The 14,949-nt window shown below is 42.0% G+C and overlaps 1 protein-coding gene across 1 annotated transcript in view; it reads left to right on the top strand.

Annotated features, from left to right (window-relative positions):
- Positions 1–483: 483 nt before the first annotated feature.
- The window catches only part of CBX6 (chromobox homolog 6), a gene marked incomplete at its 3' end in the record, with an annotated part of 38,508 nt that continues 24,042 nt past the window's right edge, over positions 484–14,949 (top strand). The window contains 1 exon segment of the mRNA XM_010845228.1: positions 484–526. Coding sequence (XP_010843530.1) covers positions 484–526 — 43 coding nt within the window.

The raw sequence follows: 14,949 nt of genomic DNA, 5'->3' as shown, positions 1-14,949 counted from the left end.
GAGCTGGACACAACTGAGTGACTGAGAACAGATACACACAGTAGTTTATCTAACTTCTTTGGGAAGGTCTGAGTGAATAAATAAACCCAAGAAAGGGAAAGACGTAAGATAATTGGAAAGAGGTTACATTTGTCACTGTTTTTCTATTGTAGCTCCCCTTAAAAGGACAGAGGCCACAGCCTGGCAGAAGTTGGCATCACTGCCCCAGCTCAGCACAAGTATGAGTTGGCTTAGGTACAGAGAATGCACCTGCCTGGTGTGCTCCCTACACACTTAGCTACCAACCACCTCCTGGCCACTGAAAAAGCAAAAAGCTTCTATAGAAAGGTCAGGACAGAGGGAAAGAGACTAAAGACAAAGTATTAATGGTCTCACGATCTTGATACATTTGTTCAAAGACTTGCCGGCTTTCACCCATCTCCTTCCACCCCCAACTCCATTTCTGTCACTCTCTCACACACACACACACCAAAAAATGCCACCATGAAGCTTCAGAACATCAGGAATAAAATCTTCAAAGCTACCGGTTAGAAGAGATACACTGCCTAGAAAGGAGTAAGAATCAGACAGCCCTGGCAGAGGGCTTTTCGCTTGCAAGCTGCTGTTTATGTTTGCTATTTTTGAATAACTGTGGCTACTGTTGTGTTGCATTTTCCCCCCCAGTTCACAAAAATGAATCACTGGCTCAAAAGAGGTTCTTCAAAATGTAGAGGAATGATGAAAATGGCATCATGAATCATCAGAAGAACACAGTAGGCATAATGAATAAATAGTTCTCCAGTATAGCTATGAAATACGAAACTGCATATTCTAACATAGATAAATTCTTGGGTAACGATTTTTACACATGTAGCCATAAATGAAAATTCGGAGTATAAGTTCAGTGAAAAATATTTGAAAATTTTATTTATTGAGCCAGCAATCTATTGCCCCTAGTCCTCAACATGTTACCATTAAAATTAAAACTTTGATAAATAGTAGTCTGAAGCTATTAAAAAAAAAAAAAGGCTCCATTGTCTTTCTAAAAGCAACCAATCCAGTTTTCGCGGAACAAACATGAAATAATACTTTCTAAACATAATTAATATCCTTGTTACTAAAAGTGCAAAGGAGACCAAAGCATCACTCTAGGCATCGTTTTAAGCTGCTGCCCTCTTTAACAAATGCACATAGAAGTCACACAACTACCAAAAAGGCTGTAAACCAGCTGCAAAAACAATGATAACGACTATTCTTGGAGAGACAGCCAAAGAGATTATTGACAAAATTCCTTTATCAGATAACACGGTTAGACATTGCATAACATTAAGAATACACAAAAGTAGAAAAGCAATTAGTGCGTACACATGCTATCGGATAGTTTTGCTTTTCAGCAAGCCAAAACTGCTCACGTGGGGGGTATGAAGCAAGCCCTTGGCATATACGGGGTTCCAGCATGAAGGAAAATGTTGCCTGGCTTGTCATTTTGTGTGTCGCGCCAAAGTATGATAAGAGACTCCTCAATTACAGATTATTTACTTTGTGAGTCATGTGCTGGAAATGGTACTTTAGGATGGGTGCCAGAGTTGAAGCGGCCACGGCTGCCATAAGCAAAGCCCTGCACTGTGGATAAAAGAGGTTGTCCCTTTACATGCTGTTTATTCACAGAAAAGCATTAATGGTCAGCAAAATGCAGCTGGACCTTGATTCCGGGTTAGGGGAAGTTAAAAACAAAAACAAAAACTCTCATCTAATTCTGGTAGACTAAAATGCACATCTTTTCAGCATATGGCGGGGGGTGGGGTGGGGCGGGGGGGCTGGGGGAACAGGTAGTATACAGGTCAGTATGCTTTTAGTTAGGGACAACAGAAACCCAATTCCAAGTGGATTAAACAATAAATGGAACTAATTAGATCGTTTGTGATGTCAGGGCTCTGGCTCCATTTCACTGCAGGTGCCTTGGCTCTGTCCTCCTTTGTATTGGCTTCTTTTCAGCTTCCCCTGTGGTAGAAAATGGTTACAGCAGCACCAAACCCCACACGTTCAAGCCACACACTCCAGACAAAAAAAGTGGCTGTATGCCGAATCCCCATAAAAATCCCGAGATTTACACTGATTGGATGGGTTTAGGTCATATGTCCACTTCTGAACCAATCACAGTGTGGCTGGGGGTGGAACCCTCTGATTGCTCCACCCCTTGGACCGAATAAAGAGGCAAAGCCAGAAAACAACAGAGGATGGAGTAGGAGGGTGATTTTACAGATACAAATTATTCCTTAGTCTTAAAATACTGTTTTATCTTGTAATTTAAAATCATTGTTGAAACTCTGTGTTTTTTTGTTTGTTTGTTTGTTTTTTGCTACAGATTGGTAATGCGTGGTGTGAAACCTTTGAAGAACTATGCTTAATGGTAAAGAACCCGCCTGCCAATGCAGGAGATGCAAAAAATGTGGGTCAGATCCTGGGGAAGATCCCCTGGAGACAGAAATGGCAACCCACTCCAGTATGCTTGCCTGGGAAATCCCATAGAGGAACCTGACAGGTTAGAGTCCATGGGGTCGCAAAGAGTCGGACAGCACTTAGCGACTGAACATGTGTGAGCGTGCTCTAAGAGGATGCTTCAAGAATCTCGTACCTAATGACCATCCCTTGCAAATCCACGTTTCCCTTAGTAGCAAATACTTAAACAACTATTACAAATTCACACCTCCTAATAAGTCTCTTTCATCCATTTCTGTCACAGGGAATGGAGTCACTAAGTGGCATGGAGAGAGCTGGAAGCATCAGGGCTGACTTTCTGCTGTGCCATCATTCCCAGCTCTGCCCACCTGGCACCAGCTCTACAATGTCAGTGTCCCCTGCAGGTTGTCCTTGCCAAAGCAGCGCCTCTCTCCGGCTCGTCCTCTCTGTTTCTGCTTCTCCTTCTGCAGTTCCTACATTCCATCCCTCACCAGTCTGGTCTCTCTTCCTACACAAGGACTGTCATGCCTGTCCCAAAATGACCTGCTCAGCCCCAGGGCTCCCTGACCTTCCAGGTCCAGCAGCCAAAACCCACCTAGGAGAACCACTGCCTCTTAAGTCTAAGTCTCCAGAAGAGAGAGATTGTTCTGCTTGCATCAGGTGTCCACATCTGGTCCCATTAGCTATAGAAGCCTGTGGATCCCACCAATGTGGAGGAAGAAGGAAGATCACAGCAAAGGGGACACTGGCTCCATAAGTACTTCAGAGTGTGTCTGCAGATCCTTTGGGTGACATCCTGACATCCTCCTCTAAGTGTACCTTTTGCAGACAGTTCACAGGACGGCATGGACTTCGCTGTCCCATGAGTGGAGAACAGCACACCAGTGAACCAAGTGGAATCAGGATAAGCTCCCTGTAGGCTAGAAAAATCTCCATTTCCTGCTGACATGAGGAGAGAGCTGGCCTGACATGGATCCAGAGTTGGCTGCACCCCTGGATCTGATTGAAGCCTGGGTGATTGCCAAGCTGATTCATCTAGGAACTGGAGAAAACCACCAGGCTGTAGCTTAGACCAAGCCTCAAACCACATCACCTGATTCCTGTCTTATTCCCCTGCCAGATCTGTTGCATCTTTATTGGCTCTCCTGATGACTTCTTCTGTAATTGGAAGTTACTCATACTTTGGCTGTGCAAAACTGGAACACGCATGAGGCACTGAGGCAGGAAAAAACCCTGGGCCCTGCTGAGAGTCGAACCCCAACTCCCCCTCCACCCCCTACTCTGGATGTAAGCTCCTGACCCCAAACTCTTATTGGCAATAGTTGCCATTCCAAACCAGCTCTCTAACCTTTTAACATGATCTCCAGACATTAAACAAGATCCTTGGACTTCCCTTGCGGCTCAGTGGTAAAGAATCTGCCTGTCAATGCAGGAGACACGAGTTCGACCCCTGATCCGGGAAGATCCCACATGCTGCAGAGCAACTAAGCCTGTGTGCCACGACTACTGAGCCTGTGTTCCACAGCCCAGGAGCTGCAACTACTGAAGTCCATTCATCTAGAGCCTGTGCTCTGTAGCGAGAGAAGACACTGCAATGAGAAGCCTGCGCATCACAACTAAAAAGTAGCCCCCACTCACAGAAACTAGAGACATGCCCGCACAGCAATGAAGACCCAGCACAGCCAAAAATAAATAAATAAACCAATAAAAATAAAAGCCAGGAACCTTGGATTCCTTGACAAAAAATAAAACACGATCCTTTTACAGACTACAAGCCCATTTTTTTCCCTCGTGGAATTTTATCTCTCTCTCCTTGCATAAGAAGGAAGTAGCAGTGATGATGAGGAAAACATGGCTTTTGGGGTAAGTAAGACCTGGATTTGAGCCCTTGACCCACACGGGAGCAATGGGATTCCATTCAGGAGGCTTGCCTCTATGAGCCTAATTCTTGACCAGGAAATTTGTGATGAGACTTTCATGAGGATTAAACTAAAGAACCTAATATCAAATGGCTGAAACAGTTGAGTCTCAAATGTTAGACCTTTTGCCCTCCTTTGGGGAAGGGATGAAAGCAAAACCTATTCTAAGTATCTACTCCACACTCTTTCTCTTCCACCCAAAAGCTGATCAATCCCACCAACACTTATTGAACATCTGCCATATACATTGACAAGGTAATAAGAGAATCCAGCATGAACTCTGAACTCCAGGAAATCACATCTCCATATCTCTATCCTCACCTATAAATTTACCATCAGTGGGAAATCGTGGTGTCTACTTCCCAACCTCCCAGAGGTCTTGGTGACCATAAAACTTTGTAAATGACACTCAAATAGTCCCAGTTTCTTCTCTCCAGGAATGTCTCAGCAGCAGGATTCTCCAAAGGACTCAGTCTGTTTTTCTCCCTTCTCTCTACCTCTTACATCCTTGCTCACTCGATTCCCAGCCCCTTGGAGGAGCTGAACATGAGTGATCACCGCCCCAGTGGAAAGTGGAATAACAGTGCAAGAAAGACCAGTAGCTGTGGTTCAGGACCATGAACAGCGCCAGATGGACTCCTCCTGGTCCAGACAGGTGAGTCCTCCTAGCCCGGGGCCTCCCTGCATACAAGAGCCATTCTGCTGACAGAATGGCTGCCTCGCATAGGTTTGGCTCCTGATGCTCCAGTGTTCTTACCTGGAGAATCCCAGGGACGGGGGAGCCTGGTAGGCTGCCGTCCGTGGGGTCACACAGAGTCGGACACGACTGAAGTGACTTAGCAGCAGCAACTGGAGTCACTGGATCTACAGCAGTGCTCATGCTGTGAATTAGGATGACAGCCCTCCTCTTGAGGCTGGAAGATGGCTCTGAAAACCAAAAATACTGGGAACACTTTCCATTTGGACCTATGCATGGAGAAAGGGGAGCTCCAATTGTCAGCTTTGAGGGTAAGCAGATGTAAAGGGGTGGGGCATCTGTGGATTTGCCTAAGAGCTGTTCATAAGCCAAGTCACAGTGCTTTTCTGCTTTAAGCCTCCTGTTCAAGTTAGTCAATGACTTTCAGGTACAAGAGTTCATGGAGGAGTGTCCCAGCAAGGACCAAGCCCAAAGGAGGTCTGAACCTTTTCTGCTGGTCTTGTCTGTTGCACATGGAAGGTGATCTTTCCCTCCTCGAGACTCCACTTTTAGAGCAATACCTCTCATAGCAAAACTCCTTGACCAGTGTTGCTTCCTCCTCCTACCCCTCACTGAAGGCCTTGGAGAACATGAAGTCTGTTTACTTCGTCTACTGTCTGTTTACTCTCTCACTGTCCTCCTTTCCTTGTATCTCAAGCCTCAGGTCTCACCTGCCTGTCTTTGCCTACAAAATCTGCTTCACCACCCTGGATGCTAGACTCTCATCCCTGAGGCTAGCAATGTGGAATCACCTTTGATTCTTCCTCTCCCTCCTCCTCTGTTATATCTGCTAGTGAAAACTTTTATCCTTTCTTTAGAAGTCTCTAAATCAACCATTCATCCAAAAGCTTTGTATGAAGGTTTTTAATTATTTTCCAGATTGCCAGTTGAAACTGAGGAGGTGACCACACACATTCAGCCTATTCACCCTTGGAGATCCTTCCAAGATGATGGTAAAGAATAAAAAGGGAATAAACCGCAAATTAAGAAGAGAATAAAAGGGTAGTCCTAGAAAAGAAAATAATCTGAAAGACTGAAAATAGATGGAGAAGAAAAAACTGATGATGTTTGGGTATGCATGGAGAGAAACTCAACCTGTGAATGAAATTTGCCCCCAAGGACTGCTCACAAAATGGAGGGCAGGGCCCAGGTTCACTGTTTGAAATCTTGGATCTTGGGTGGATTGTTCCCTGCTTGTGAAAAGAAGATCTAGAGGAAAGGACGGAGGGAGATAGAAACTTTCTGGCCAGGGGCTGTGCTAACCTCCCACTGTTCTGTAATGGGACCAGTCATCACCCAATATCATAGCAGAAAGGTAACCACTTGAGCTACTGCTGTGAAATGAGATCAAGGTTGGGGCCTCAAGGATCTAGCAACTGAAAGATGCTGACAGGGAGGATGATTAAGAGAAAAGGAGGGGAAGAAAAGAGAAACAAAAACAAACGTTTCAAAAGAAGTCTGCAAACCAAAATCCCTAAAGCCTAGAAAGAAAACTAAAGCTAAAAAAGAAAGTCAACAAAATCAACACATGAGGTCACCATGTGGAAGGTGATCTTTCCTTCCTCGAGACTCCACTTTTAGAGAGATGCCTCTCAGAGCAAAACTCCTTGACCGATGTTGCTAAGCTTTGGTGATGTTGGTCCTTATAAACTCCTTGACCGATTAAGTAATCTCACAGAGCAATATGACAGTGGCTTTAAAGAAGTACATGGAGAAGATTCAAAGACCTAGATGCCTGCTCTGACTCGAGGTTGGGAGACACTGCCGAGAAGCTTCCTCTGGGGTTTCTGGGAGGTGATGTTACTGACAGAAGCCACCCTTGAACTGGCATGCACAGGGTACAACTTCTCTGCCGTTCATCACTTGCCAGTTCTTGCCTTTGAGAATATTCCAAAAGGTTCTCAAGGAAGGTAACTGAGGCACCCCTGCAACCAGAGGAAGGAAGATCAAGTTGAACAATTAGAACTCTGGTCTAGTGGGGTAGGCTGAATGATGTGCCTCTGAAACATGTCCATGTTGTAATCTCAGAACCTATGAACATGTTATCTAATACAGAAAAAGGGACTTTGCAAACATTATAAAGCTGAGGATTTTAAGATGGGAGAGTACCCTGGATTATCTAGTGGGCCCAATAAAATAACAAGCCTCCTTATAAGTGGGAGGTAAGAGGTCAGAGTCAGAAAAAGATGTGGCAACATCACCAGAGGTTAGAATGGTGTGCTTTGAAGATGGAAGAAGTGGCTGTGAGCCAAGGGTGGCTGCTGAGAAACTGGAAAAAAGCAAAGAAGTAGATCCTACCCTTAGAGTCTCCAGAAGGAGCCAGCCTTGCTGACACCTTGATTTTGGCCCAGTTAGACTGATTTTGACTTCTGACCTCCAGAATTAACAACAGTAAAATAATAAATTCATGTTATTGTAATCCACTGAACTTGTAGCCATTTATTACCAAAACAATAGGGAACTAATATACCTGATGAAATAGAATCCAGGTGGATTTCATTTTTTTCAATTACACACACACAAAATTTCTCGGGGCATAAAACATAGTTTTCAACTAAAAAAAAAATCAGCAGGTAAATTGAAGATTATTCATATCCAGTTAGCAACCCTGAAGATGACATGCAGGAAATATCTCAAGAATATGGAGAAAGATAATCCCCCACAAAATGTAATTTATGAGGGAAGGAAGACTTGGTGAACAAAACCAATGGATGTAATGGACAAATAATAGCTGTTCCAGACGGAGATAAATGCTAACAGATGGGGGAGATGTCATAATCAAATACTAGAAGAAAATTTTTCCTGAACTGGGGAAAATACGCCCACCAACTGATTTAAAGGCTCACTGAATTCTATCTGGGTTGATGAGAAAGTCACACAGGAGGGCACATCTTAGTAAAATGCATGATCTTAGAAGATAAAAAGAAAATCTTCTAGGCTATCAGGCAGAAAGAACAACTTGAAAGGATGGAGTTCTAGCTTATGGGACACAGTTTATTCTTTGGGTTAGAAATCGATATTCTCTCTCATCACCAGAATATATGAGCCCAGGAATTAAGAGATAGAAATAAGAGAAGGTCCTCTTACTATTGGTGCTTCTCAGGTGATGCTAGTGGTAAAGAATCCACCTGCCAATGAAGGAGACGTAAGAGACATGGGCTCCATCCTTGGGTTGGGGAGATCCCCTGGAGGAGAGCGGGGCAACCCACTCCAGTATTCTTGCCTGGAGAATCCCATGGACAGAGGATCCAGGCAGGCGATGGTCCATGGGATCGACTATGGACTGACTATAGCAACTTGGCATGCACCCACACCTCTCACTATTACACTTAGTAACCTGCTTACAGAACTTTTTCTTCCCATTCCCACGACTCTGAGTACTGTGGATTTGGGGTTGCTACCAGCCATTTTGGGTCTTCCTGCCACTAAGCCAAGAAAGGGATTACTGCCTGGGATGACTGATATTGATTATGAAGAGAAACTGATTTGCTGCTACACAGTGGAGGCAGGGAGAGCAATATCTGAAACCTAGAGGATGTTGAAGCTGAAACTCCAGTCCTTTGGCCACCTGATGCGAAGAGCTGACTCATTGGAAAAGACCCTGATGCTGGGAAAGATTGAAGGCAGGAGAAGAAGGGGTCAACAGAGGATGAGATGGTTGGATGGCATCAACAACTCAATGGACATGAGTTTGAGTAGGCTCCGGGAGTTGGTGATGGATAGGAAGCCTGGCATGCTGCAGTCCACGGGATCGCAAAGAGTCAGACACGACTGAGCTACTGAACTGAACTGAGAGGATGTTCTGGGATTCCCCTGAGTATTGGGTTGGCCAAAAAGTTCATTTGCATTTTTGACACTACCATGCAAGAAAACCTGAACGAAATTTTTGGCCATCTCAATTCTTCATGTCAAATCATAAAACTTAATGGAAAACTATAACAATCAAAAAGTCAGGACCACTAAGAATTCAGAGACTTTGGGAATGAAGACTTATGTCACCTCATCAGTTTCACCCTAGCCAGTTGAAAGCAAAGGATATGCAGAATGAGGAGTAGAAGAAGAAATGATAAATGTCAACTACAGCCTCATGGCCTGTTATAGAAACAAAGACTGTGTCAACTGTGATTATTTTCTTCCTTGATTGCTTTATGGGATGTGTGTTTGTGTTTCTTCTCTTTCCCCCTTTCCTATTATTATTTTATATAAGTTTCGTTGGGAGTTAACTTTCCAATTTTGTATTTAGGTAGCAGAATATTCAGATGTGACTGTGACCGGATTTAGGAGTTATTAACATTGCCCAGAGAGGGATACATGCCTGTTAGTACTTTGCATCTTCTAATTTGGGGGAGAAACTGGGAATGTCTTTATTTGCGTAAAGGATTGTGGCATCAAGTTAAATGGAAACCAAGAGTTGTTTCCTTGTTGTGTGAAAGTCAAAATACATATATAATGGTGACTATGAATGCTGAAAAGCCTGTGAGGTGGACTTGCCCCTTCTGAATCTATTGCCTCTCAGCTCGAAAGTGAAAGTCACTCAGTCGTGTCCAACTCTTTGTGACCCCATGGACTATACAGTCCGTGGAATTTTCCAGGCTAGAATACTGGAGTGGGTAGCCTTTCTCTTCTCCAGGGGATCTTCTGGACCCAGGAATTGAACCAGGGTCTCCTGCATTGCAGGTGGATTCTTTACCAACTGAGCTACCAGGAAGCCCAGATGCCCTTCTATATTCTGAGTCGTGATGCTGTAGCTGCCAGTCGAAACCTCTTTTCGGCTTGGCCAGCTGGTGCCATGTTAGATTGCCAGTAGGAGACGCTAGAGGAAAAATAGGAATCCAAGGGCGGAAGCTGTGTCTGCCTGTTTTCCATCTACTTCCTATTTGACTCCCTTGAGAATCACCTAGCAATTCACCCTGCAATAGCAACTGATTCCAGTTTGAAGTCTTTCCAACACTTGCAGAACCAGCCTGATCACACCCCACACGCACACCCCAGAGACACTAGCCAGCTTATGCCCCTCCTCACAAGTTGGGTTTCCAAACTCGTGGGGTGCCTCCTTCAAGCTGACCGACACCTGGATCAGTCTGACCTTACCCCTTCCATTAGAGGTCTGAGTTTCATCTTTATGGACCCCCCTCCTCAAAGTCACTAAATTTTAATAAATCCAACACTGTCCCTTTGCTTCCCCAATCCTAGGAGTGATAAATGCATTCTAAAGTTGCTAGCAGCAAATCTTAGAGTTATCTTTTTACCCTTTCAGTTACCCAATTAATGCCTTTGTACCTAGTCAACAATTCTTTCCATTAAATTCTCTCTGCTCAAATAACCAGTTTGGTTTTTTTTTATTTCCTAAGTAGATCCTGAATGTCATATGATTCACTCAATATATTCAATGGCTATAGGACTATTCATGTTTTCTACATCCTCTTGAGTCAATATTGTAAGTTATATTTTTCTAGGTACTTGTCCATTATAAAATTTCAAATATATTAGTATAAGTTTATAATATCCCACTATTATTTTATGTATATCTGCAATGTATGAAGTTATGTCCTCCTTATTTCATTCTGGATGTTATTATATTATTCATACCTTACTGCTTTCTCTTGATCAATCTTAGCAGAAGGTTACCAAGTTCATTAGTATTTTTAAAATATACTCTCTTTGCTGATCTGCTCTACTATATATTTTCTCTTTCATCAGTTTCTATCCTTTATTATTTTTCTTCTTTCCCTGTTTTGGGGATTTGTTTTGCTACATTAAAAAAAATACTTCTTGATATGGATGTGTAAATGATAAATTTTTAGTCTTTCTTATTTTCTATTGTGGGCTTCCCGGGTCCCCTTCATGGATCACAGCCTTGTTGTAGTGAAGGGACTTGTGGGGGGCTCAGTGGTAAAAGAATCCTCTTGCTAAATAAAGCAGGAGACACAGGGAAGATACCCTAGAGTAGGAAATGGCAACCCACTCCAGTGTTCTTGCCTGGAGAATCCCACAGACAGAGGAACCTGGCGGGCTATGGCCATAAGGTTGTAAACAGTTGGACACAACTGAGCACACACACACACACCTATTTTCTATTGTATGAAATCAAGGCTTTAAATTACCTTCTAAATACTATTTTAATTGAATGCCACAATTTTTAATATGTAAAATTTTCATATTATCTTTCAGTTTAACATTATACTTCATCTTTGACTAAAGGATTATATAAATCCTTTATATGAGGATTTATAAGATGTGAGCATCTTAACTTCCAGCTACATTAATAATCTATTATCTTTTTATTGATTTATAACTGGTCCACTATAATCATAGGAAGTGATCTGTATAATTTTAATCTTTGATGTTTGCTGAGCCCTGCTTTATAGCATAACATATGGTTAATTTTCACTAATGTTCCAAACCAATGAAAAATAGACACATTGGGCTTTATCTAAATTTAAAACTTTTGGATTTCAAAGGACACTATCAAGAAAGTGAAAAGACAACCCACAGAACAGGAGAAAATATTTGCAAATCATATATCTGAAGCTATTATCTCTCAGCTCTGAAACCGCCGTTCTGTACTCTGCTTTGTCCAGTATCAAGAATATGTAGAGTTCTTACAACTCAACAACAGAAAGACAAACAAGATGATTTTTTAAATAACCAAAGGAGTTGAAAAGACATTTTCCCAAATGGTCAATAAGCACTTGAAAAGATGCACAACATCATTAGTCACCATTGCTGTTGTTTAGTCGCTAAGTCATGTCTGACTATTTTGTGACCCCCCTGGACTGTAGGCTGCCAGGTTCCTCTGTTCATGGGATTTCCCAAGCAAGAATATTGGTGTGGGTTGCCATTTCCTTCTCCAAGGGATCATCCCGACCCAGGGATTGAATCCACGTCTCCTGTATTCGTAGGCGGATTCTTTCCCTGGATCCACAAAATCAAATCACAATAAGATATTATTTCACACCCACTGAGATGTCTATAATCCAAGACAGACAATAGCAAGTGTCAGGGAGCATACAGAGAAATTGAAATTCTTGTATATTTTTGGTGGGTATGTAAAATGGTTCAGGGATTGTGGAAGATGGCTTTGCAGTTAGTTCCTCAAAAAGTTAAATATAGAATTACCACATGACCCAGCAATTCTACTCCAAGGCATATACCCCAAAGAATTGAAAATAGGTATTCAAACAAATACATGTTTGACAAATGTAGTCAAACAAATATGAACTCATGTTCATAGTAGCACTATTCACAATAGCCAAAAGATGGAAATAACTCAAATATCCATAGATAAACAAATTGTAGTATATGCATACAATGGAATATTATTAATATTCTGTCATAAAATGGAATAAAATATCGATACATGCTACAACATGGATGAATCTAAAAACATTATCCTAAGAGAAACAAGCCAAACATAAAAAGTCACATGTTGTGTGATTACATTTATGTAAAATATTCAGAATGGGTAAATCCATGAAAGCAGAAAGCAGATTGATGGTTGCCAGGGGTTGGGGAGAGAGAATGGAGATAAATGGAGAATGGATACGGGGTCTCCTTTTGAGGTGATGAAAATTTTTTGGAACTAGATAGGGGTAGAGGCTGGGCTTCCCAGGTCCCACTCAAGGTAAAGAATCCTCCTGCCCATGCAGGAGACATAAGAGACATGGGTATAATCCCGGGGTTGAGACGATCCCCTGGAGGAGGGCATAGCAACTCACTCCAGTATTCTCACCTAGAGAATCCCATGGACAGAGGAGACTGGTGGGCTATAGTCCATAAGGTCACAGAGTCGGACACGGCTGAAGCAACTTAGCATGCAGACAGAGATGGGGATTGAACAACACTTTGTGAATGTACTCAATGCAACTGAATTGTTCATTTTCAATGATTAACTTAAAATAACTCGATTAAAAAAAGGACAGAAGACCTGAATAGACACTTTTTCAAGATACCTTTTTACTCATACACTGCTGCATTGTCAATTATATCTCAATAAACTGGAAGAAAAAAGATGCAAGTGAGAAAAAATAGATGATGACTTTTATGTATGCAAATTTCACAGCAATAAAAAAGGCAAGGATTAGTCAGGTTTGATATCAAAACAAAATCCAAGTTGGAAAGTAAACAAATGAAAAATATATACTGGGAAAATACCCAAAGAAAGCAGGTGTATGTATTTTAACATTCAGAGAGGAAAAGAGACTTCAGGGCAAAATAGCTAATGACAAAGTGAGTCACTTTATCTTTGATGCAAGTGACACCATTTTCATCAGGAAGACAGAAAAATTCTAACCTTCATTTCCAACATAGCTTCAAAGTACATAAACAAAAAAAATCACAAATAGAAATTGACAAATCACTGTCAGAGTGAATCATTTTTACACAGTTTTCTCCATCAATCATGAATTAATTCACTCAACAAATACTTCTTTGAGTTGCTCCTATGTGCCAGGCACAATTCTTAGCAACTCCTAATACAGAAGAGAGTGATCAAGTCCTCTGTAAACAACAGCAGTTTTGGTCCTTGTACTCCAATTTTATGATTTTTATTCATTTTTTCTGGCTCTACTGTATTTTAATGCCAAATAAAAATGGTGGAAGCAGGCATCTTTGCCTTGTTCCTGATCTTAACATTTTATCATTTACTAACATGTTAATTGCCAATCTGATCACATGGACCACAGCCTTGTGTAACTCAGTGAAACTAAGCTATGCCATGTGGGGCCACCCAAGACGGACGGGTCATGGTGGAGAGAGGTCTGACAGAATGTGGTCCACTGGAGAAGGAAATGGCAAACCACTTCAGTATTCTTGCCTTGAGAACCCCATGAACAGTATGAAAAGGCAAAATGATAGGATACTGAAAGGGGAACTCCCCGGGTTGGTAGGTGCCCAATATGCTACTGGAGATCAGTGGAGAAATAACTCCAGAAAGAATAAAGGGATGGAGCCAAAGCAAAAACAATACCCAGTTGTTGATGTGACTGGTGAAAGAAGCAAGCTCTGATGTTGTAAAGAGCAATATTGCATAGGAACCTGGAATGTCAGGTCCATGAATCAAGGCAAATTGGAAGTAGTCAAACAGGAGATGGCAAGAGTGAACGTCAACATTCTAGGAATCAGCAACTAAAATGGACTGGAATGGGTGAATTTAACTCAGATGACCATTATATCTACTATGTGGGCAAGAATCCCTTAGAAGAAATAGAATAGCCATCATGGTCAACAAAAGAGTCCTAAATGCAGTACTTGGATTCAATCTCAAAAACAACAGAATGATCTCTGTTCGTTTCCAAGGCAAACCATTCAATATCACAGTAATCCAAGCCTATGCCCCAACCAGTAACACTGAAGAAGCTGAAGTTGAATGGTTCTACGAAGACCTACAAGACCTTTTAGAACTAACACCCAAAAAAGATGTTCTTTTCACTATAGAGGACTGGAATGCAAAAGTAGGAAGTCAAGAAACACCTGGGGTAACAGGCAAATTTGGCCTTGGAATGTGGAATGAAGCAGGGCAAAGGCTAATAGAATTTTGTCAAGAGAACACACTGGTCATAGCAAACACCCTCTTCCAACAACACAAGAGCAAACTCTACACATGGACATCACCAGATGGTCAACACCAAAATCAGATTGATTATATTCTTTGCAGCCAAAGATGGAGAAGCTCTATGCAGTCAGCAAAAACAAGACCAGGAGCTGACTGTGGCTCAGATCATGAACTCCTTATTGACAAATTCAGACTTAAATTGAAGAAAGTGGGGAAAACCACTAGACCATTCAGGTATGACCTAAATCAAATCCCTTATGATTATACAGTGGAAGTGAGAAATAGATTTAAGGGTCTAGATC

Source organism: Bison bison, unplaced genomic scaffold (assembly GCF_000754665.1).
Source record: "Bison bison bison isolate TAMUID 2011002044 unplaced genomic scaffold, Bison_UMD1.0 scf7180017864213, whole genome shotgun sequence".
NCBI classification, from domain to species: domain Eukaryota; kingdom Metazoa; phylum Chordata; class Mammalia; order Artiodactyla; family Bovidae; genus Bison; species Bison bison.
The sequence above is the reverse complement of the archived record's forward strand: the minus strand, read 5'-3'. Positions and strand labels throughout refer to the sequence as shown.